At 42.6% G+C, this 24,197-nt stretch overlaps 2 protein-coding genes across 2 annotated transcripts; one reads left to right on the top strand and one right to left on the bottom strand.

Annotated features, from left to right (window-relative positions):
- Window positions 1–415: 415 nt before the first annotated feature.
- Window positions 416–3,006, bottom strand: tmem216 (transmembrane protein 216). Its single transcript, XM_084672511.1, has 6 exons — window positions 2,887–3,006; window positions 2,508–2,524; window positions 2,261–2,354; window positions 2,074–2,166; window positions 1,507–1,708; window positions 416–911 (listed from the first exon to the last, which is right to left on the bottom strand). Exons 1-6 carry the CDS (start codon window positions 2,903–2,905, stop codon window positions 899–901), a joined length of 438 nt encoding a protein of 145 aa, XP_084528637.1. The 5' UTR covers window positions 2,906–3,006; the 3' UTR covers window positions 416–898.
- A 1,959-nt stretch (window positions 3,007–4,965) lies between these two features.
- On the top strand, window positions 4,966–24,068 carry myrf (myelin regulatory factor). Its single transcript, XM_084672171.1, is given in 28 exon segments — window positions 4,966–5,011; window positions 12,280–12,370; window positions 12,480–12,737; window positions 13,550–13,611; window positions 14,544–14,607; window positions 14,609–14,764; window positions 15,040–15,140; window positions 15,325–15,439; window positions 16,089–16,284; window positions 16,382–16,458; window positions 16,561–16,671; window positions 16,831–16,921; window positions 17,746–17,946; window positions 18,151–18,259; window positions 18,453–18,562; window positions 18,644–18,804; window positions 18,963–19,035; window positions 19,140–19,222; window positions 19,388–19,456; window positions 19,599–19,682; window positions 19,938–19,993; window positions 20,178–20,288; window positions 20,365–20,595; window positions 20,789–20,879; window positions 20,965–21,027; window positions 21,168–21,273; window positions 21,391–21,465; window positions 21,550–24,068. Coding segments are annotated over 28 exon segments (3,081 nt in total). The 3' UTR covers window positions 21,640–24,068.
- Window positions 24,069–24,197: the final 129 nt, after the last annotated feature.

The following is a 24,197-nucleotide window of genomic DNA, read 5'->3' as shown; positions in this document are numbered from 1 at the left end:
ATCACATGTCAGTCCATATGCAAAAACAAACAACCCAGGGTGCATTTTTTTCATACTTGCTCACACACTAACTTAACCTGTGCTAGTGATGCAAAGGTACTTACAGGGATAGCTTAAATACAGGCACAGTGGATTTTAATGTGTTTAGTCTGGTTACTTTGGAAACCTTGACTTTGGGCTGATCATTAACTGCACCTGTCACTGCTGAGAAATTAGTTGTTTAAAGAGGGCATTTTAGAGGGTAGCCGGGGAACATGAATAGTAAACAAAGAATAACTTCTGACACCATTTCACATCTGAAATGATCTGCCCGTTATATCATAGTTGAGGGCTTATGCTTACCAACAAGCCCTTGAGAAGCATGGTTAAATTGTGTACTTTGAGACGATACAAACTTTGAATTTCACACCACCAATTATAAAATTACTTTCACTTTATATAAAGTAAATTAATGTACAATTTTACAATATCAAATCACAGTTCCTACCATTGAAAATGTCACCTTTTCTGCCCTCTACTGGAGAAATTGTATTTTATTGTTAGACAGGCATCTGCTGTCTGCACACACAAAGTCACAAAACAAAGTTGTTCAAGTATAAAATATAAAGGACTCAATGTTTAATAGATCTTTCATGTTTACACTTAAACTACAGTACTAAGGCATACTCATTTTCCTGTTACTTACACCTCAAACCTTTGTATCTTTTAATATCACACATTTAGTAATGTCGTATTCCTATCCTGTTCATTAACCTGAACATCTTCACTGATTTTCAGTCAAACACTGTTGTGGAAAGAATGACCTTCCATTGGGAACCATAGTGACAGTTGTCCTGGATGTGTCCATGGTACAGAGTTGCTGTTATGCACACACAGAGTTGTCCTAGAAACAGCTCCCTCATGTATAGGCACTGCAAAACACAAATCAACATGGAGACACGGGTTAATGTTATACGTTTTAACTTTGAATTCACAGAACATATCCAACAAGTCTTCTCGTCCCTGCGTAATTGAAAATTCTACTTTTCCATGAGCCATCAGATATTTTTAGCAGATTTTTCTCTGAAGGAAATTTTGCAGGCATGACGGCATTGGTCCAAGTATACAGTAACCCTTTGATGAATGAAACCCAAATCAATTATTCAAACAAGCCCTGAAGAACCTGGGCTTATTCATTCATCAACAATGGAGGGTACAAAAGGGCTGTTCAATGCAGTCAGGCCAATCAGAACAAATGTAGACGAGACCAATTACTTGGACAACTCATGTCAATATATAATCTTTTTTTGTTACAGTGTATGCTGACATTCAAACAGTATTCAAACTAAAACCTATAAAAGTACAAGCACCCTAGTCTTTTGACACCCAAGTAATCAAGACATCTGGACCATAAGATTGTAAATGTCCATATAGCCTAAATAATGAATGTGGATCACTGTTTACAATGAAATATGATAGGAAAGGATATGATAAAGGGTAGCTTTAGCTCTGGTATGAGATTCTAACCTGGTGAAGCGAGCCAATGTGATGAAAGCCAGGAGTCCACCTAGCCCATACATACTAAGCAGCAAAGCATTGACTATGACGTCAGCCCGCAGCACGTAGGTTTGCCAGATCAAGAAGTAAACAGACAGCATGACTGTAGGAACAGTCAAGACCATGTTTATCCCGACATAGCCCTCCCTTTCCTGTAGGTTGCCCCTCATACCTGGACGAAGACAATTGACAACAACAACAAAAAATAGGAGGTGGAGAAATTAAGTCATTTTCAAGGTAGTTGTAAGGCAGTTTGTTCAGGGGTATTAACTGATTGAGATGGCATGGTTGCAGACAAGGGCGTAGCCAGAATAATATTTTTGGGAAGACCAAAAAAAATATGGATAGGCATCTTTCCATATATTTTTTTAACTTATTTACTTTGCAATGTGCACCCAGTGCATAATTTTTCGGAGATATTTTCGTTTTGGGTAGGCCTTAGAACAAATCGGGTAGGCCTGTGCCTACCCAGGCCTACCTGTGGCTACGCCCCTGCTTGCAGATCAGATAGGTGACAAACCCCGGTCCCTGGTTTACCAGAGTACAAGCGCAGCATCTCCAGACCAGCCATGAGGAAGAGTAGGCACACTTCTAGGGTGAGGTTGTCTCCAGGGTAGCTGAGGACACGGCCTGGAAGGAACACGGACCAGTATATTGACAAAGGACAAGAAACTGGAGTACAATAAGGTTGAAATGATTACACATGCAGACCACAGGTTCTCACTTTTATAGATGAGCATGCCGAGTGTCGACAGGAAGTAGAAGACATAGTAGACTCCTGTTAGGTACAGTATCAGCTGGAGAGGGGCAGATGATAGCTACAGGGGCAGTTATTAAGGGATATGTGTTATGGTGTTTGACAGTGGCCACTGCTTTTGGTTTATAGTGTAGGTTTACAAGCAAGTAAGAAAACTCTTTGCGTTGTAACTGTTCAGAATGCTTGAATCCCAAAGCATGCTGTCAAAGGATACCACAATAGCTGATTTGCCTGAAAAAGAAACACATAGACATTTACCATGACTACAAGGATAAGAGAAGTTCTATTTTACTTAGCCTCCCTCTTCTTCCCATATTTTCGCACACAGACATACTACAGACATACTGTACAGTACATAGTACAGATTGATAGAGTAGTCTGGATTGCAAGTTGTACTAACAGACGTCGACGCTAGCGAGATAGGCTAACTGATTCAAAAGTTTTGTCACTCATTTCGAGTTTAACTATATAGCTAGATAGTTCTGTGGTCAAACTGTTTGTTAGGTAGCTATGAAGATAGTCAGCTCTATATCCATTTTTTATTAAAATGTACGTTCAACTAAACCCGTGTCTATGGCAACGCGTCCACCAACCTGGTCTGTTCATCGCCATCTTGATTGTCCTTCTTCGCCTCCTCTATGCACGGTCAATAAACCCGATATCAGATATCGCCACATAGTGGATTGGAATAAGAACTACAGACCGAAAGCTCGAGCGCACAATGCAATTGCGCACAGGCAGGCAAACACACAGATGCATTCACACACGCCACTTTCATATTACATACCAGGCCACAACGCACTGCATATTATCAAAAGATAACATACTGAAGTTATCTTTTGGAATGTAGTATGTCCAAAAAAAGGGTTAAGAGCAAAAGCTTGGAGGAAAGTTTGGCTACACAGCTTAAGTCCATCGTTCTGTTGTCAGTCATTTTGAGAATGCAAAACAAAAGAACAGAGAAAGGGCTAGCCACAGTTTTATAATTTTCTGTTGTATTGCAATGTCAATCTAAATATCCACCTTAAATCACATTTCAAACAGAAGATATAGGCTTCAGTAAATAGTTAAAACCAATGTTGTCTTATAAGATGTTCGTGAAGTGTCAACTGACATAAGCATTAGGTATATCGTGTTGTCTGTCGTTCCACAATAAAGGAACTCTACAGATATTATGGACATACAAAATACCAAATACCAAAATGAACCTCATGAACATGCCCAGCTGTTTCATTGTCACTTGCAGCCTCGATTTCTCTCTCTCTCTCTCTCTTGCCTCTGTCCTCGGAAACAATCTGCATAGTGTGGTAGAAATAACGGAGGCGTTGTTTGGGTTGAACAGAGGAAAAGAGGGGAAGACAGGGAAAGAGAGATGCTCCAGCTGTGGGGGGACAAGACAACAAAACAGCATCTCACACGCAGAGAGAGGGACAGGGGGAGGGTCGGGGGGAGGGTCGGGGGGGGCTGCACACAGTGGCTTTGTTTGAGGGGGGTGGGTTGTAGCTGATAAGGATGAGAGAAATGGATCGTCCTTTCCTCCCATGGGAGATCTCTACAAACCTTCTGGAGAGGTGCATGAGTGTTAGAACATGAGGAATTCAATAGACACACATGACCCTGTATGTAAGTTAAATATGACTGAATGTGACACCAAGCACAGTTCCGGGGAGTTAAATGATCTACATGTCCCTCCCATTATTAGACGTATAGCCTACAATAAACACGACTTATTCAAATGTCTGAAGATCTATGGTCACATACAAAAGCAAAGTATACTGTAGTGTAGCTGACTCTTCAATACAATAATTTTACCTGTTTTAATTGTCTTGCACCTCGAAGCGTCAGGACTTGCTTCTCGTGCTAGAAAGAAAAACGATTGAATTGTTGGTGACAAAAAGTTTGAATTTACCAGTTTACTTCCAAGTAATAACTTCCTCACACAGCTTCTCAAGAAGCCAACCATTTAATGAAAGTATGGCACGTGGGCCTAGCAGCATTTTTTTTAAATACACATTTCTAGAGACAATTGATTTGGACCAGTGATTTCCCTCTTAATCAGCTGACGTGTTCACGGCGGGGTACATCTCCATCAGTGGAGGAGGTACACCTGTGCTGTCCCAACTCCTCTACTCCAAGTCCCCCGGAACTCATTGTATGACTCAGTTGCGCGTTACGTCCCATCAACAAGGGAGAGGCGACGAAGGGAGGGAATTGGTAAAGTCGTAATAGTCTTCCAACGAATTACTTCAGTTAAGAACCTCAACTTAAAATATAATTAACCTTCAATACGAAATTGGATAATTAATTGATTAGAATAATACTTGAATGATTTTCGTACGATGTATTTGACCCAAGTGTCATGATGTCAACATAACCTACCTGTTGGGTTTCAGCTAGTAAAATTGTTTTTCTAAAACACCTAACATAGGAGGCGTTTTGTTTCAACACTATTGTAGAGGACGGGAATATTTAGCTCGAAATCGTGAAGCCTATTCATAGGACAAGTGGTCGCCGAGTAGGCTAGTGGATTTCTTTAAGATAATAATTGCACATAAGTCCAGCCACGGAGCCATTTGAATCCGGGATGGATCTGTGAGAATTTCCCCGATACGAAACTATTTCGTTCGGACAAGGGGAGACGTTCATGGATTTTTTAAGTGGGACCCGCTAGGATGGACGTGGTTGATGAAACTGAAGCGTTACAGAGATTTTTTGAAGGTAAGGAAAGTTTCTATTTCTTATCACACATTTTTACTAGGGCCAATGTTAAAACATTGGTAAAAGTGTGCGTTGAATACTGTTATGCGCCTGAATACACACCCTTCTCCCAGAGACTGTCAGTACATTTCAATGTTAAGAAAACGTAGTTTTTTTATGTTTTCTTATTATACAAATTATTTCGATACGTTCTTCATTATTTACAAATCACGAAATAACGGTAGGCATACTATAGGTCAATTCTCTCAATTCTGTGATTGTTCAAAAGTAATTTTTACATTCTTAATTGTTTATAAAAATGTTCCCCCTATTTGCCTACAACCCCTTCATCTGCTCTCAATTGCATTTGAAAGTTGTCCTGCCATTCAAGAGTTGTAGAAGCCTGTGTTAGATTACTGTGATTTACTACTTTGGACCACAGGTGGTTAGCAGCATGGATAACCACTCCAGGACCTCGGTCCATTTCTCCGTGCATGATAAGTTTATTAAGGCATTTGACCTCTGGCCTTGATAGGACTACCACGCTATTGGTCTGTGTTTCAGTTACACTGGGGTCACAGAAAGTTGGGGGTCCCTGAAAGAATTTCTTAAATGCTGAGAAAAACTAAACGAGCGAAAGGAGAGAGGTTAACGGGTAACCTACATGGAGCAAAAGTGATGGTGATGAGTAGCAGAAGTTGGAAGATGGAGTGACTGAATAGTCTTGCATGAATAAGAGAGTGGAGGAAGAGAAAGGGGGCAGGGATAGGAATGCAAGTAAAGATAAATGGTGTGTTTTAAGGGCTATGTAGAGGTACAAGGGAGAAAGAAAAAACCTGAGCCATTACAATTTTGTATTGTCCCTATACATCGGCAGGAGTGTCCATAGGTTGGACACCACTTGTGGTTGGACATCAAATGTGGTGGGTTACACAGCTGTCACCTTTGTGTGTGTTTGTGCATGTATGTGTGTGTGTGTGTGAACAAGTGTTCAAGTGATGGATGTAGTGAATTGGACTGTCTTGACATACCAACAGTGATGGTCTTCTTCTCTGTTTCGTCTTAAACATCCTCCAGAAAACTGGTGCTCCACAGCTGAGGCTAGTAGTGATGGTGCACACCTGAGCTGCCATTAAAATCGATTGTTGTCGAACAAAAAAAACAAGGCAGTGCCACTAACCTTTCCTGATTTATATCACCAAATCATTCCCGTTCTCATTATTTAGTGCTTTGTTGTGACTTTGGATGTCAAGTGTTTAGGCAAAGTCAAGAGCACATAAAGACTGACATTGTGGCCTGCATGAAAAAAAAATGACCTGTGGTGAGACTTAACACTTTGGTATCGTATACACAAACTGTTGACTTGGAATATACACAGCAGTCCATGCCTGTCAAGTGTTCTGTTCCACTCTGACAAGAATTTAGAGTGTTTACATTCTTCCTTTGGGAGTGAGAGAGATGTTCTTTCTTTGGCTTTATTTCAGCCACTCTGCCCGGACTACATCCACGTTCGGAGACTGGCAAATGAGACAGGAGCAGTTAGTTTAGGTGCTGATGTGTGCTGTTTTTTGGCGATGGATGTACTGTCCACGCTTTGATTTTGGCAGGTTTCCTTTGGTTCTTCTGAGTCCAGGAATCAGTGTCTTGATGAGCTTCTTTGTGTTTGTCATGTGTCATCCCACCTTCATGTTTCCCATCATGGTGTCATGCTTCCTTCAAAACTACATGTATTATTTGTTTGGAACTTCGTACTAAAAAAAGCTTACTAGAAAAGCTGACCTAGATGGTCACCTACGTCCTACCACAGTCTCTGCCGGTAGGGATGGGACACCTCACATGAACTCAGAGCTGCTCTCTTGGTTGAGAAACACTGTACATCATCAGTCAAACACCTCTCAACGAGATCACTTAGCTTAAGGTACAGTTCAGAGAACATGTATTGGCTTACTTTTCCCTAAATCCGATGTTGTAAAATATTCTGGAAAACAATATAAGGCCTGAATTACAGAAACTCATCAAGGTTTTACATTTTGAGCAGCACCATTATGCATTTTGCCTGGGACACCAATAAATGTAAAACAATGTCATGTATTGCACTGGTTAACAGTAGTTTGCAAGGATTAGTGAAATATATGTACACTCACGCTAATGCACGGTGAACATTCTTGGCATACCCTTTAGTGGCCGTTAAAACACAAAGAGGTGAGACTGGTGTTTTTCTCTGTGTCTTTCCCTGTTCCTGGGCTCTCTCTCTCTCTGAGTCCATTAGAGTGACAATGTGCAGACAGGGCGAGGAGGAGAGATTGCACAGACACGCTGGGTGGAGGGAGCCTGGGCAGCGGAGAGAAAGACAGCAAGCCCTGGAAAACATGACCTCTCCCTTTCTCACTTGTGTCCTCACGCACACTCACACTCGTTCATTCACTCACACGCACGCACACACACACACACAGATGCCTGCATAAACACACACCACGCAACAATCCACTGTCTGATTATCATTACGATAGTGGCGCATATCTGTCATTAGCATTTTTCTTTGTGAGAGTCCGTGCTATAAGGATGGAGTTTCCTTTTTTCAGCATCCATTTGCAGGCATTTGCATCGGTGTATATCATTGTCACAATGTCATCTGACCAAAGAGAGTTGAAAGTGTATTGAAAGCTTCATGTATGGATATTCATAATAGACTAAGGTACATGAGCTAGCTCCTCAGTAGTACTAAATGACCGACACCACCTTTCAGAATGACCTACACCACCTTTCAGTAGATGTGGTTGGAGGACCCCACCCACACGATGAGTAAACCTAACCCTGAAACGTTGAATTACTAAACAGGGCATAAACCGATACATCATCGTCATCATAACATGTCAGTTTGATCACTGCTGACTGCAGACGGTACTTCGCTGATTTCATGTGGACTTTTACTGGCTCAAACACGTCATCTCATCCAACTGGATTGAGCCTTTTTTATGATAACAACAGATCTTCTGTGAGTTTCTGTAAACTCCCAGTTAAGTCCCACTGTACTCCCAGTGTGTGCTAGTGGATAGGAGATCTTTATTCCAGGCGGGGAGGGGGAGACGTTCTGATGAGGCGGGGGTAGTTTGGTTTAGACACATGATTTACAGCTGTAACAGTGTATTGCTGTTACGGGAATGCATTGTTTTTGACCAGCCAGGCTTACGACGCTGCTCAAAACTTGTTTTATTTTTCATCGTTCCGCCCTGCTCCCATCAGCACCTCATAATCCCTAGCTCACAAACGTTGTTTGTTGTTCTGTATAAGGATGTTGGAATTTACACGTTAATGTCCTATATGGCAACTGATGTGGTTTATGTAAAGTTCTTGTTGCCCTTGTTCTGTGGAGCACTCATTTGAGCAGCGGGCTCTAGGTTATTCAGGGCTCTCGTGTAACCAAGTCAAGATTAAATAGGTCACATCAGAGTTTCCCTCACTAAAAGTAGGGTACTCACTCTAGTTATTTTAGGTTTGAGTTGCTTGGTATTGTTGCTCAGCCACTACTTTGTGGCTTACATACGTTTACTCTCAGTTGAAGTAATCTCAAAAACGCTTTTTTTCTCCTCTATAAATAATAATATTGGATGTTGATTTCTCCAAACCAGTGTTCTTCTTAGGGTAGGTCTTTACACATGTAGACCACAGGTGATGCCTACGTTTATTAATCCGTTATTCCGTCCCCTCCTCGTTCCCTTTATTTCCCTCCTTCAACCTCCATTTCTGGACTGCTCCCTCTCTCTCCCTCTTTCCCAACCTCTCCCCCAAGTGCCAGCCCCAGCCCCATCACTCCCTGTAATCTCCTGAGCTAGGTCTCTCGGTGCGTCCAGTGCTTGTGGGCGACAAGGCTGTGTGTGGTAGCCTGGTACAGCCCTGTCTCATGACTGGGGAATAATCCCCATTACAACACACACACACACACAACTCTACACACGCACACACGCACACCTGCTTGCACATACACAAACACACAGATCGGTAACCCCTACCGGCAATTCTCAGGTCCGAAGAAGAAAAGCATTACGGCCACAGTAGGGAAACATGTGAAAATTAGAGAGGGAATTGCTCTTCTCATCTTCTGGTTCAGGTACACCCACCTCCAGGACTTCAACATGCTGTGGCTACGTGCAGGTACTCTGTTCTGCTGTCAGCTGCCCTGTTCTTCTTCTTTCTAGATGTTTTTCTGCTCCGTATTTAACGTTTGATTTCTCTATGTCATTTCAAAGCAATTCTTCACACACATTCAAAGGATCGTGAAAAGTCTTAGCAAACCTCTCATTGTATCATTTTCTAAATCATATGTTAATGTTTGTAGTTATACAATTTGGAGGCATGGGATAACAAAGTAAGTCATGAATACCTTGACCTCATATTGCCACTTAAATTCATTCTTGTTGTAGACTTAGTTTTTGCGTCTGTGTGTGGACCTGTCTGCTGCTAATGGGTCTCCATGTGTGAAAGGCTTTGTGTGCACCAAAGAGTTGCTAGAGGAAATAGATAGCATGCCAGTGTGTATGTAGTAACAACTGAGCAATTCAAATGGGATTCAAATAAACAGATTATCAGTTTGTCCTACTAAAACTTCGCGGTAGTGAGCCTTATTTTCTATTTTTCATAGTTTACGTACGTGTAGTAGTATTAGATGAATAGAGACCTAGAGTCACTGAGAATTGGGCCTTAAAGTTAGCTAGCTTACCCACAGTCTTCTTAGACATCTGGTATAGCTTCTGGTCCAAAGCCCATAGGTGGCAAGAAGCAACGTTGTCATTTTATGTATAGTCGTTTTTATAAAGTAAATTAAATAGTATAACATTAAAAAAAAAAAACATTATTTTAGCATTGTGATGTTTTGTAGTTGCAACAACATTATTGTCATGTTGTGATTGTATGTGTCTGTGTTGGTGTACTGTATGTGCGGGTGCTTTTGTTCACACCTAAGTGCATGCTGGGTCATATTTACCATTTGATAATTATATGGACTTTGTCCTATCACACAAAGTCACAAAGTGGCACTGTGAGTTTGATTAATTATTAATACACCTTCATACACACACGCAAATGCACACTTGCCCTCGCACACACACACACAAAATAAACAGTTGATTCCATATTTTTTGGGCAGCATTGGTATGTACTGTATAGTCAAAAACGGATCCTTAATTGAAAATAAATATATATCCTATGCTGTTCTCCCATGCATTGGTAACGGCAACAAATGAAAGCATCATATGTGTGTGTGGGGGTGAGAAATGTACAAATATTGGATTTGTGAACAACAATGATACCCATTAGATATACTGATATGAGTCAAACCATGATTAATGAACGTTTTGTCATACACACCCCTCTGTTTGTGTTCATCTTAGGTTATTACACTGCAGACAACTCAGGCATTGAGATGGTGGCATAACACACGCGCGCGCCCTCAACCCCTCTGCCCCCCTCAGTCCCTAATCTCTCAAAAGAGCAGTCTGTATTGGAGTTGGCCTGACAATCATTGTACTGTTCCCTGACGGACACAGCTGGACAGAGCAAGACATAGGGAACAGGGATATTTACACATCCCAATACAAAGCAATTCAAACTCAGATAGCTGTTAAAGTTATTCACTTTCTGCAATTACTGCAGTTTAATTCATAATTAAAACGACAGTCTTTTTTGTTCACAAGTATGGTTTTTCTTCCTTGCAACCTGCTTCTGTTTCCTTCAGTCTCTTTATTTCTCCTTCTATCTCCCCCCTTGCCCCCCCCTCCTCCTATTCTCTATGTATCTCCTCTTCTCTCTCTATCTTTCTCCTTCGATCTCTTACTTCCCCTCTGTCCTTATCAGTCCTGCCAACCTTAATTTACTGCCTATTTGGGTGGGGTGCCAGTGCACATCTGGACCTTATTTAAGGAGAAGCCATCCTTCTCCTCTCCTTTTGGCTCTGGCATGTGTTCACAAACCTTGACTTGGCCAATGTTGTCTGCCTACTAGCACGTATAGTGACCCTTGGAGCCTAGAATTATTTTGGAGGACAGAGGCTCACAAGAAAGAGGACTTTTGGGAATAAGAGAGATTGTGGGCAAAGAAGGAAAATAAACAGAAACTTGATTGATTGATAAGCCACTGATTGCTACTTTTTGTGATAATCTCAGCTGCATGCTGTTATTGCATTCAAATAATTTCATACAGAGGTTTATATAATATATAGTTCAACTATATGATAGAAAAAGTTACATTGAAACATTTGAAGGTTGTCATCACTATGATGGACAAAGTTGCCTACCAGTTGACTTTCCAAGCAGGAACATTCAAGGAAATAACAGGCAGAGAGACGGCGGAAATCCAGACCGTGATTTCATGCCGATTTTCATTTGGAATTTCAAAACGTAGAGCAAAGTTACAGAGATGAGAGAGAAAAAGAGAGTTTTTCCAACACTAACACTGGAATTCTTGGCATTCCGAACTGAGTAGCTGCTTAATCTATCAAAGAGCAGGGAGAGGTTGGAGCCTGAGTCTGGGGGTAACTTGCCCACCCAGTGGATACTTCTTCCTGACCTCCTACCTAACCCCCCCACACCCCACATCTCTCACACCCACTCTGGTAAACCCCCCTATCTGCAGTTTATTCAGCTTCATCCCTACGAAGAAAAAACATTCTATCATGCAGCATACCTTAAATGTCATTTTCTAGCTAAAAGAAAAATGCACCCCTAGTTGACCGTTAATGTGAACGTGTCCTCCATGTTAGTATTTGTGGAGCTTACAGGGGTCATGTGTTGGGGATTGTGGGAGCTTTGCCTGAGAAGGGGTGAAGTTGGCCCAGGGGTGGAGAGCACAGAGAAAGGGGGATTACTGATTTCAAAGAACAGACATATAATCAGAGTTGCAGCCCAAATCATGGACAATGTAAAGATTCACATGTTAAACACAGTTTTATTGCAATAGTTGACAATGATGTCGATGATAATGACTCAGATCGCTTCTTGTAAAGTCAAACTTTCCCAGTGAGGCATTGATTGCCAATGTTTACAAGAAGCCGGTGTCACAATGTTCATATTCAGGCAAGTTTTTTTCTTTGACTTTGTGTCCAATCGCATCATTAAGGATGATTTCTGGTTGAACCTGAAAAACGGACATTATCCAATATTGCCAGATAAAGTTATCCTACAGAAAACCAATAGAACATGTGTCTTTGTTGAAATAAGAGCAGCTGTTATCAAAGTCGAAACACTGAGCATGGCTCCCACTTCCCCTCTACCCTCCTGGCCCCCTCTCAATCTCAGGTCATGATATTACCAGCTCTCTGGAGCCAGCTAACATCGACACCAGTATTCTGGAGGAGTACATCAGCAAGGAGGACGACAGCACTGACATGTGAGTAATGCCTCGAAAAACCACATACCATAACCTAATCAGAACATGTTACTTCACCCTTATCCTAAGTGATGTGTGCCAGTAAGATTCTGCCTCTGTCTATGCCCAGCTGTTTTTCAGAGGTCCACAGCGCCCCACTACCGAATTATTCATCCCCCCAAGCCGGAGTGTCCACATCTGGGGGGCTGCTGTGTGGCGTGAGCCCCCCCATCCCGTTGCGCCAGGGAGCCCCTCCGCCTGGACCCACTCCCTGTCAGACCCCCTACCCCCCTCCTCCACCCCTGGGCCTCCTTCGACACAACTACCCCTGCCTGGGCCAGCAGCAGGGCCACGTCAAGCCGGAGCACAGGGGCCACTACGCCCCCGGGTGAGCAGGGTGCAGGGATGAAGGGGGATTCCCAGAGGGCCTGGGGAGGATCTGGGTATCTTATACACTGACTGATGTGGAGATATGGAGAAGAGTGGTGTGCTAGGTTATCCTGTATGGTATAAATGTATTGGTAGGGACTTTATGTGATACAGTACAAGCATTTAGTTTGAATGAACCAATGAGAACAGGTTTTTAAACAGGGATTGGATAAGCCTCTTTAATGATGTGATAGTTATTCTTTGTCACACAACAAAGCATGATACACACCCAGGTCTGTGCTCAATCCGTGTAGCAATCAGAACTTGATTAAACAGTGCCTGATCAAATAAACACTGGCTGACTGAAGAGAGGGAGATTAAAAGCAGCTACCAGAGTCAAGTTACAAGAAGCACAAACAGATACAAGCTGTAGAAGACCATTACATTTGCAGAGTAAGAATACATACAAATATGAATGCATTTATATTCATCCACATGGAGAAGATAACAAGTAAGAAATAACCTAAAATCATTTTATGTCTATTTATGTCTTTATTTATTATAGTTATGAATGTAATAATAATGTATTAGTTTAGCCAAGACTTTTGTTTTGAGTGACATGCAGTACAGGGGGGGGTTTGAACCTGTGACCTCTTGATCTGCAGTCAAACACTCTAAATACTTCTACTCAGTGGTTAGAGGATCTTACTATTAGTATTAATAATAAAAGTAGTAGTTGCTTTAGCAGTGGTAGTAGTAGTAATAGTAGCATTGCTATGTGCAACCAGAAAAGATGTGCAGAATGTAACCAAAGCAACTGTGTTGTTGCAGGACACTACCTGAGTCTCCTCCAGACTCCAGCTCAGAGCCCTATTCTCCCCAGCAGGTGAATGGTAAGTCACCCAGCCCACAGTGAGAGAGCGCAAACGAGAAAGAGCGAGAGAGAGGAAGAGAGCTAGAGGACGAGAGAGAGAGCTATAGAGTAAGGGAGAGAGAGAGAGAGTAAGGGCGAGAGAGAGAGCATGACTAACAGTCATGAGTAATAACATCTGAGGTGGTTGGAACTTGCTGAAGAACTCTGTCTGACTGAAGAGTCAGACAGAGATTAAGTCAGGGAGGCCGTAAATTGGAGGGAAGGGTGACAGATATGATGTGGATGTACATGACATAATCACTGAACTTTGAGGGAAGGAGGGGGTCGGAACAGACTTTCAGATGCAGTATCCTCAAACAGGTAGGTGTGCTCTTGACTTCATGATGTCCATCCATCCATCCATTCTGTTCTCTGCTTTGTAGAAATCAATAGATGTTACACATTGCCTTCCAATTGAAGAGAGAATGGTAGGAAAAGCATGGTTAATATGTAAACCAATCAATACGTTCTGTACAGTGTACATAGGAAGTAGGACCAGTTATTTATTAAGCACAAGTTCCTTAAATGTTCCTGTGCGCTGATTCAAATTAGAAAAAGGTTTTAACAGCTGCGAAAACCTCTTAATGTTTTCTACAAACGTTCACAAAAAGAGGTTTTGGGATCCTATGTCTCAGCAGTCCAATATAATTTGTACACACACTCACAATGTCCTGTCCCCTTCACACCTGTGTTGGTCTTTCCCATTAGTGAGCAAGGTGTGGAATATTCTTAACTGATTGGCCTTCATCCAGTTTCAAACAATGAAAAGTACCATTAGCTAAGGGTGGAGGAAACTGAACAGATTGTGTACAGCACTAGACATTTGATAGCATGGTGAATAGCTACTTGTAATAGAACGTGGAGAGTGTAAAACATGATGAAGCCATGAATCTATACCTTCCTCTCTTCCAGACACGCACATGCACAGGACCATGACGCCAGAAAACATGTGTCACATGACTCCCCCACCACCCCTCCCCCCACGGGCACTATCCCAGCATGCATCGGGACATGTACCTGAAGCCAGAGCCCATGATATCGCAGTACCCCATTGGCCCAGCCACGAGTGGGAGTGGCGACATGCAGCAGAGTCAGATGATTCACCAGCTACTGCAGCACCCTCCAGGCCAGGAGTGAGTGATGGAGGGAGGGAGGATGGGAGGGAGGATGGGAGGGAGGTCTAAAGAAGTGTATGTGTGTGTGTGGGGGGGGGGGGTGTAACCAAAAACCATGTCAGACAAAAATACTCAGATTCTTTCTGAATGACTGTATCAGTGTTTGTCTTCACTTTGATCCAAACATCTCCAGGTAAATGTTTTTCTCCTGTGTGTGTGTGTGTGTGTATACACACTCTTTTTAATTTCTATGTTCGACTGCGTGTTCGTGCGGTGTGTTCGCACGTGTGCAGTGGCATCCCAGCCCACCAGGCCAAGAAGAGGAAGCACTCAGACTCTCCCAACAGCACCCTCAATGCCCAAATCCTCACAGGTATCATCAAACAAGAACCAGGTAGGCAGGAATCTGTCTGTCTTGATCTCTCTTGCTGTCTCAGTTCCCACTAACTCTCACACTCTCACTACCATGACCTGAGACTTTCATGAGTCATGAATGATGCGCATTCTCATTGGAATGAGGTCTTCTAACCCCGTCTTTTCAATGAGTTTGTGATACTCTCTATCCCTTTTTGGTGCAGGCCTGATGCAGGATGCAGAAAACAGCTACCTTGATCCCAACTACCAGTGTATAAAATGGCAGCCCCACCAGCAGAACAAGTGGACTCCTCTGTATGACTGCAACTGCAAAGAACTGTGGGTGTTGGTGTTTCCAGATGAACTCCATTGATAATTCATATTGTTTTTTGGGGGGGCGTCAGTCGTGGGAGAAAGCATTGTTACAACTCTGAACACGGGCAGAGAGAAACGAGGGAGGGTAAAGATTTATAACGGGGTTGAGGGTATAGAATGATAAAGAGGCAGAAGAGAGAGGGAAGAGATGAGTTGTAGAGGTCCAGGAATTCCTGCGAGGTGAGCTCTGCGGAGGAGTGACTGGTTTTCAGGGTTTCGGTTAAGAAAGAGGCTGAGGGGAGGGAGGCGGATGAGAACACCTACCTATGCACATTGCTATGCCAAACGGAGAAATATGAGTTGTAAGGTCAATAGGATAGGGGAGATTCCGAAAGGCTGCGAAACATCGTATTATAATTTTCGCTTTGTTACCTAGCCTGGCTCTCACAGTCCAAATCAGAGATACATTATGAACTAGGTGAAGAATCTTTGAAGTGTTTTTTCCAGAGGATTTCATAAATTCGGCCTTTTGAGCTTTAATGTGGTCTGTGGATGCACCGTGGCTGGGGCAGAGGCTCCCTCTAGTGTTTCATAATGTAAATAAAGAACCCACTTTTGCTTTGGATTCACATTTACTGTCCAACCCCTCTACCCCTTTCTCCCTGCCATGCAGCCCGATGCCCACCTATCGCGTTGATGCCGACAAGGGCTTTAACTTCTCCCTGGCGGATGATGCCTTTGTCTGCCAGAAGAAGAACCACTTCCAGGTCACAGTGTACATTGGCATGCTGGGGGACCCCAAGTACATCAAGACCAGCGATGGCTTACAGCCAATCGACTGCTTCTTTCTCAAACTCAACGGAGTCAAGGTGAGGGAGGAGAAGTTGGAATGGCACTGTCAACGACTGACTATAACAGACTATATCAGCAGGGGGTGAGCTGACTGGAACCTGTCCTTCCTTCCAGCTTGAGGCCATGAACCAGTCCATCAACGTGGAGCAGTCCCAGTCGGACCGCAGCAAGAGGCCTTTCAAGCCTGTACTGTGAGTCAGAGTCGATGGGGGTGTCAATAATGTCATGTGTGTGACTGTACGAACACATATATGACATATGGGGGGTCTCTGGCTCGTGTGGTTTTTTTTCAGGGTGACTGTTCCGCCAGAACAAGTAACCAAGGTAACGGTAGGACGGTTACACTTTAGCGAGACCACGGCCAATAACATGAGGAAGAAGGGCAAGCCCAACCCTGACCAGAGGTACGGTATGGTGGCCTGAAACACCCTAACGCGCAGTTCTGTTCACAGGTGAATATACAGTCGAACAGCAACAGCTTGAATGTGTTTTGTGTGTGTATATGTGTGTGCTGTCTGTATGTGTGTGTGTGTGTGTGTGTGTGTCTGTGTGTGTGTCATCAGGTACTTCATGCTGGTGGTGGCACTGCAGGCTCAGTCCCACAGTCAGAGCTTCACGGTGGCAGCTCAGGTGTCCGAGAGGATCATCGTCAGGGTAACCTCTGTCAGTCTGGCCGTGTCTGTCTGACCGTCCTCCTCCAATGATTGCCTTTCTCATTGTGACATCATGTGTCTTCCTTCTGTCATGGTCCATGTCTCTAAAGGTCCTCTCTCAAGTTCATCCTGTGTTCATTTGTCAGGATGCTTCGTCTCTCCATCACTGTGTGTCATTACAATCCATTGTTTTGACTGTAAACTTTAATATACAAAAGTATGTCGGATATACAGCAAATATATATTTTTAGGAGCTTCTTTATCTGGTCAGTTTAAAGAAATGTGGCAAAATGGCAATTCACTTACCTTGAATATGTGACATGAAATGCAGAATCCCTTGACTGACTCTCAATTCACATTATAGTTTATAGGTGTTTCACCTGCCTTAAATACAGAATAACATTATTATTACTAATTATATTAATGGTTACTTTTGTAATTATTGGTTGTAAAAACTCGTATTTTTCAGATCTACCATGTCGGAATTAATTTGAAAGGCATCAATGATGACATAATCCTTACTTCTGTGCTTTAGCACTAGATGAAATGCAAACTCAAATTTGCACATTTTGTAGCTCTATTTAGTTGCAATTCAATAATTTCAGAAAACTAAATCGAATACTTTTGGTTGCCTACTCCCATCTCACAAATGTATTAAAAACAGCCTAGTTTCAATTTTTGAATTCAATTAAAACATAAAAAAATGTGGTCCTAGTTGAATGAACTGCAACTAAACTGTTCCTATGTTGTAGCTCTCCATTCAGTCACTGTCATCAGTCCATCTGAATGTGTCCCTGTGTCTCTGCACCCACCCCTCCCCTCCAGGCTTCTAACCCAGGCCAGTTTGAGAGTGACAGTGAGGTCCTATGGCAGCGTGGTCAACTGCCAGACTCTGTCTACCACCACGGCCGGGTGGGCATCAATACTGACCGTCCAGATGAGGCTATGGTCATCCACGGCAACCTCAAAGTTATGGGTTCCCTGGTGCACCCTTCTGACATCCGGGCCAAAGAGAACGTCCAGGAGGTGTGTGTGTGTGTTTTCTGTCTGTTTTGTGTTGTCATGAATCATACAGTTTGCATGTTTGTCATGTCTGACCAACATTTTCAGTATCGCATACAACCGCATATAGTTCAGTAATATGATCATTGATTCATTCATTTCCTGGCCTTTCATGACCCTTCCCCTACACCTGCATGCGTGTCATTGTGTGTCATCCTTTGTGTGTAGGTGGACACCACTGACAATTTGAAACGGATCTCTCAGATGAGGCTGGTTCATTATCATTACAAGCCAGAGTTTGCGGCCAGCGTCGGCATAGAGAACACTGCAGAGACTGGTAACTTAAACAAGAACAGAGTTGTTACTGACAGCCAATCATAGGTTCTCATCTTACCATTCATGCGTGATCTGTCTTACGGAGATCCTTTCATTGTTTGTTTCTCCATATCGTCGTGTTTCTATATATTATTACTGTTGTGGATGTAGAAAACCTGCCTGGTGATCTTGTATGACCTATTTCCTGTCTCCAGGAGTGATAGCCCAGGAGGTTCAACAGATCCTCCCCGAGGCAGTGAAGGAGGGTGGGGATGTGGTCTTCGCCAACGGAGAGACTATCCCCAAGCTGCTGGTGGTCAACAAGGTAGCATATCCCTCGTTGAGTGCCTGAACATGCAGCACGTGTTGGGTGTGGGTCCTGACACCCAGGCCTCCTCTGTTCTAGGATCGTATCTTCATGGAGAACGTGGGGGCTGTGAAGGAGCTGTGTAAGCTCACAGACAACCTGGAGACCCGCATAGATGAGCTGGAGCGCTGGAGCCGTAAGCTGGCCAAGCTTCGCCGTCTGGACAGCATGAAGAGTACTGTGAGCGGAGGGACCGTCAGGTGAGAGGAGGAGGGGGATGGAGGGATGACATGAAGGATGGAGGAGAGAGGGGCGCGGGTCGGAAAGACCCGGAGATTACACAGGGAGGCATTAAAAATTTAAACATTAAAAAAAAAAAGTTTATCACACAATTGACTTGATGTTATTGTCTTTGCAGCCAATCAGGAAGTCAGTTTAGCAGGACAGGAAGCGGCCCACTGAAGAAGAAGATGGTTAAACCAGACAGCAAGGTCTGGCTCTCAACGCTGTAACACCGTGGAGCGCTCGGAAGACATGTAGCCTTGCTGTGTTGTAAAGAGTGTGTTTGATCACTGTGTTTTTGGTGTGGTTGCAGAGCCCTTCTCCAGAGCAAGGTTGCATCAGCCACAGGTTCATGCAGGGAACCATCCTGGCTCTGGTTGTCGTGATGGCCTTCAGGTTAGAGTGGGTCAGGACGAGGGGGAAAAGCAACAAGAATCAGAAAACAGCGTCTTGTTCTTAAAGTGCTTTAAAAATGCATTGTTCATTGTGAAATGGCAGGTACATTAGGGTTGATTTGTGGAAAGGAATCGCTAGAGATGCTCTCTTTGTGTTTGTCCTCAGTGTCATTTCCATGTCCATACTGTACGTGTTGACCCTGCACCACAGAGGAGACGTCACAGAGAAAGACGGGTATATGCTCTTCTTAAACACACACAACCGGACTCTTCTACTGTTTTCTATATTGTCTTTGTGATCTTCACTACTTTACGTCTTACGTCTACTTTACTTTTTCCTTTCTCTCTCTTTTTCTCTTTCTCCTTGTCTGCTGTAGCGTTGTATCATCCTGTTCTCTCTACATTTCCTGGATGCCTATCTTCACTGCTACTGTCACTCTCTGTCCCCCGGTCTGTCCGTGGTAGGCTTGCTCGAGGTTTTTCCGCGGTTCTCTTTGCGTTTTCAGTTTCATGATCTTTCAGTCTTTCTTATCTGTGATTGAAGGATTTGTTATTAAGGTGTTTCTGTTTCTGTGGCTTAAATAAGGTCATGACTCATCTCAGCATAGAAGAATTGGGCTAGAGTTGTTGGTACATGTTAAATACTGATGCTCATCATGTGCATCACTGTCTGTCTGAAACTGTATGTTTCTCTCACTGAGTTCTCTGGTTCTCAGGTCCAGAGCTGCATTGGGATCCTCTCATCAGAGTTCTTACGAGTCCACAACCTTCAGTCCACAAGGTCCGAGGACATTTTACTGTCACATCATTTGTTGCATGTTTGGATAACAAACCATGTTTGTAAGGGGATACTGGGTAATACTGCTAGTAATTGAGCTACATACGTCCAAAAGAGCCCTGGCTCTCCATGTTTCTTGATGAGTATTTATCTCTGTACCTGTTCTGTCCAGACACAGTCCCTTCCTCTCCTTCCCTGTCAGATCATGGGGCCTGCTGCCCACCCACAACTGCCACAAACAACCAATCAGCTACAGTTCTGTCCCCAAGTAACAACCAATCCACATCAGGTCAGTCACTCGTCTAATATGATGGTTAACTATTGTGAGACATCCATGATGCATTACTTACTCATCTCTGCTCCAGATCAAAGCAGCATGGTCCCCACACCCGGAACCATTAACAAGAAGGCCAAGTCCCGCCTGATGGATAAAGATGGTCGCAACAGGAACCGTCTGAGTCACACCTCGACTCCTCTGTACCTGGCCAAGGCTAAGAGACCCGCCCCCTCCGACCTGGGGGGAGCGGGGGCCACCAACCACCTCCCCCGGGGGCAGCAGCCCCCCCCGCGCAGACAACGCAGCACACACACTGCGGGTGACTGGACATGCACAGACACACACACATGTCACAGACGTGCCACCGCACCCCCTGTAACATATCAACACCATCCAGACATTTTCTAGCTTGATTATGGTCATCGCCATTGGGTCCTTTGTATATTTGACGTGGAAATGAATACTCAAAACAAATGCTCAAAATGCCATGACGTATTCTGCCACTTTCACAGGGGAGAGCTTTACTCCTTCTCTTGATCTGCACATCTTGGAAAACGACCAACAGATAACAATGCAGGCCTGTCAGTCTCCTGGAAGATGCAGGTGTGGATTCATTTCATGTTTATTTGATTTGTTTCACACCACTCTGTTACCTAATGTGTTATTTCGGCATTTGTTTTGTTTCCAGCCACATTATATCACTTCTTGGAAACAAGAACTCTTCTTTATCACAAATAACTCTTCACATGAGGTGAGTAGTATACATGGAATCTACTCCAGTAAAAGGGTCTGGATACACACATGGAAACCTTAATCATCCTCATGTTCAGTGGCAATGAAAAGTCTCACACACTTAAAGAATAAATTTGATTGGCCCCCTTACATCTGCAGGTCCAGTGACAGTGTTTGGGTGCGTCAGTGTGGGGCCACTAAGGGCCGCTTGTGTCCTGACCACAGCGAAACAGAACTCTATGGTGGACAGAGCAAATCTTCCAAGGTAAATTGAATTAGCTGCCAGAACACCCATTAAATCATTACTGTAAGCGTGTACCAGGATGAGTAGAGCTAGATTGCTTTACTGATGTATAGACTGATGTATTTTCTCTCTTCAAAGGGGACAGACCATCTGTGGTCAGTACCAGTGCTCACCTTCCAGGATGTCACCTATCACTTCCGTGTCTCTCAGTCTGTGAGTAAAACTCTCTCTTTTCACTTGAAAAGATTTCCTCAAAAGGGTGAACTTTGAATGACCTTTCCTGTTTTGGCTTTACAGAGTGAGATGAGCTGTGTCACAGAGGGAGAGAGTGAAGCTGCGACGTCATATTCCGACTACCATTTTCTCATCCAGAGCAGCTGTGTATGAGATGGGAGCATGTGGAGCACAGTAGTGTGTTCTGTTCCTACTGACCAGGGCCCAAACACAACCCTCTTTCTCCTCTACCACTCCTCCCCACCTCTTCTCAGTAAGGGGGGGGGCAGAAAAAGTTGTTAAGGCTCTCTTGAACTTCATTTTTAAATAGGAACACAGATATATACAGCTCTTCGTGAACATCTCTTTCTATAACTGGATTCATTGTATCCCTGCTCTATGGGTCCTGTTCATTTTATAGCACTGTCACTGAACATGGCTTGCTTGGATGCCAGTGGAAGTCATTGAAAATGACTGATGATCTATCTTACTGCTATTGTAAACAAATAATGTCCTGTGCCTTATAACTCAATGTAATGCTGATCCCACTATGTTTGCCACGTATAACACAAACTATTACTAGATTTTTTTGTAAAGTTTTATTTGTTGGGATTTTTTTATTAGAGTTGGGAATGAACACAGGTTAAGGAATACTGTAGCAATGTCCATTCTACATTATTACAATACATTATCCATTCATTTAACTTTTGATCTCTACACTGTAACTATTCATTATTGACTGTAAACAGTCTCTTCGGATTCACCATTTTATACACTGGAAATTGTCTCAGTTTCTATTGAAAATAATTATAGGTTATTGACTTACCTCAGTTTGCACACAGTCCAGTGTATAATAGAGAACAGTGTGTACCAGGCTGCTGTAATCAATGTCAAACTGATTTACTCGCTGTCTTCAACATTCATTATGGGGGCCACTCTTTGTGGGAGTGACCAACCGTATATAAATTGTAACACAAACAGACTTGTCTGACTGCCAAACCATAGAGCAGAGATTTCAAAGGCTACATCAGTGTAAACATATCTAAAATGCAGCAGCCATTATAGGAGGTCGCCATTTTGAATACATTAAATCTTAGTAGTGAATCCACTTAAATTCAGACTCAGTGGCTGGTCATATAAGACTGAATGTTTACTCAAATGACTGGAAATCATGTGTAAACACTGGATATAACACTGGATGCTGTCAGATGCTGCCAACTGAGTTGCTCATGTTTAACACTGACTATATTTCAAAAACACTGGAGATTTAGTTAATAAACTGTATCTTGTCCATATGTTACTTAACAAAAGCAAAAGTGTACTGTATGTGCACATCATAAACATGTCAAGTGTCCAGTCATTCCTTTCCAAAAGTCAAAAGTAAATCATCTCAAGACCAAGGCAACACTTGGGCTTTAATTCTGTTCATCTAAATTGTGCAGGCATCTTAAGCCATGCACAAACTTCTGGCTCATACACTCTGGAATTTTAGCCTCACTATTTGTTACCTTGAATCCTTTAACTCTCTTATTGGACACCTCTATAAAGTACATGCAGACTGCACACTTTCCCTGCCACATGTATAACATTTTCACTGGAAAATACTGTATTTTTTTTGTGTCTACTTCATCTTATTTCCCTTTCTTTGCTATACACAGTCAGCTTCCATATGTTCCATAATTTGTGATTATTCAGTATTTTTAAATTGCATTATTATGAAGTGATAGAGGAACATTTGTCATGAATTGAATTTCTTTTATTATGATACCCCTTTTTGCATTCAGAATGCAAATTACTTACTTAAATGCTGTTATTTGAAATAGAGTATTAGGTATTAGGAAAATATCAACCCAAAGTGAATACATCTAAAATGGCGATATATGAAACCACTGTATTATACTTTCAATATGAATTATAATTTTTTTCTTAACGTGTACTGTTTTAGCTTATTTATAATGCACCAGCCAGCATAGAGAAACCAGCTTAGCACTTCTAGTTTTGCACTGTATATATGAACTGCTTTTGTTCTCTCCGGGGGATCCAACTGGTTTCAAATACTCTGGTAGGAATGCATTACATTTGACTGTATAGCTTCATTTTGTAACAATCGATGCTCCTTATTATGTTGTTTATTTTATCACATAATTTTTACTGGTACTATTGTTGTATAAATAATATGTTAACCTTGTTTTTGCAATGAAATTCTGTTCCAATCAAATGAACGAATAGGCTTTCACTTTTGTCTTTTAGAAACACATGCTTGCACACACACACACATGCACACACACACACACGCACACACACACACCTACACACACACAGACACATAATCACACACACACACTCATTCTATATTTCATCAAACTATTGTTTGTCTTATCACACCAATCTGCATAAATAAAACATTTCAGAATACTAAATAGCCTATATGAATATCTCATCAATTTGCCACCATCCACACATACAGTTACCTCGATAAACTTACTAAAGCATCCCCTTAACAAAAAATCCTTTATACTTTGATTAGGTGATCATAACATATATTTGGTTGCCTATTTGGTCTTGTTTATTTGTGAAGCGCATGTTGTCATAATATGGGTGCATGCAATGAATAAAAAGAGTGATTCAAATGAACTTGTTTATTTTGGTATGTGAAACTACCACTACTTCACCGGTTGACTTCATAGGGAAACAATAGTTTTACATGCATGTACTGTGTGTGCTATAAATTA

Source organism: Hypomesus nipponensis, chromosome 14, assembly GCF_054491055.1.
Source record: "Hypomesus nipponensis isolate SF chromosome 14, ASM5449105v1, whole genome shotgun sequence".
NCBI classification, from domain to species: domain Eukaryota; kingdom Metazoa; phylum Chordata; class Actinopteri; order Osmeriformes; family Osmeridae; genus Hypomesus; species Hypomesus nipponensis.
The sequence above is the reverse complement of the archived record's forward strand: the minus strand, read 5'-3'. Positions and strand labels throughout refer to the sequence as shown.

Coding starts and splice junctions, on each gene's coding strand:
- tmem216 (XM_084672511.1), bottom strand. Junction 2,167..2,260: donor CGGCATGCTCATCTATAAAA/GTGAGAACCTGT, acceptor TGTTCCTTCCAG/GCCGTGTCCTCAGCTACCCT. Junction 1,709..2,073: donor GATGCTGCGCTTGTACTCTG/GTAAACCAGGGA, acceptor GTCTTCGTCCAG/GTATGAGGGGCAACCTACAG.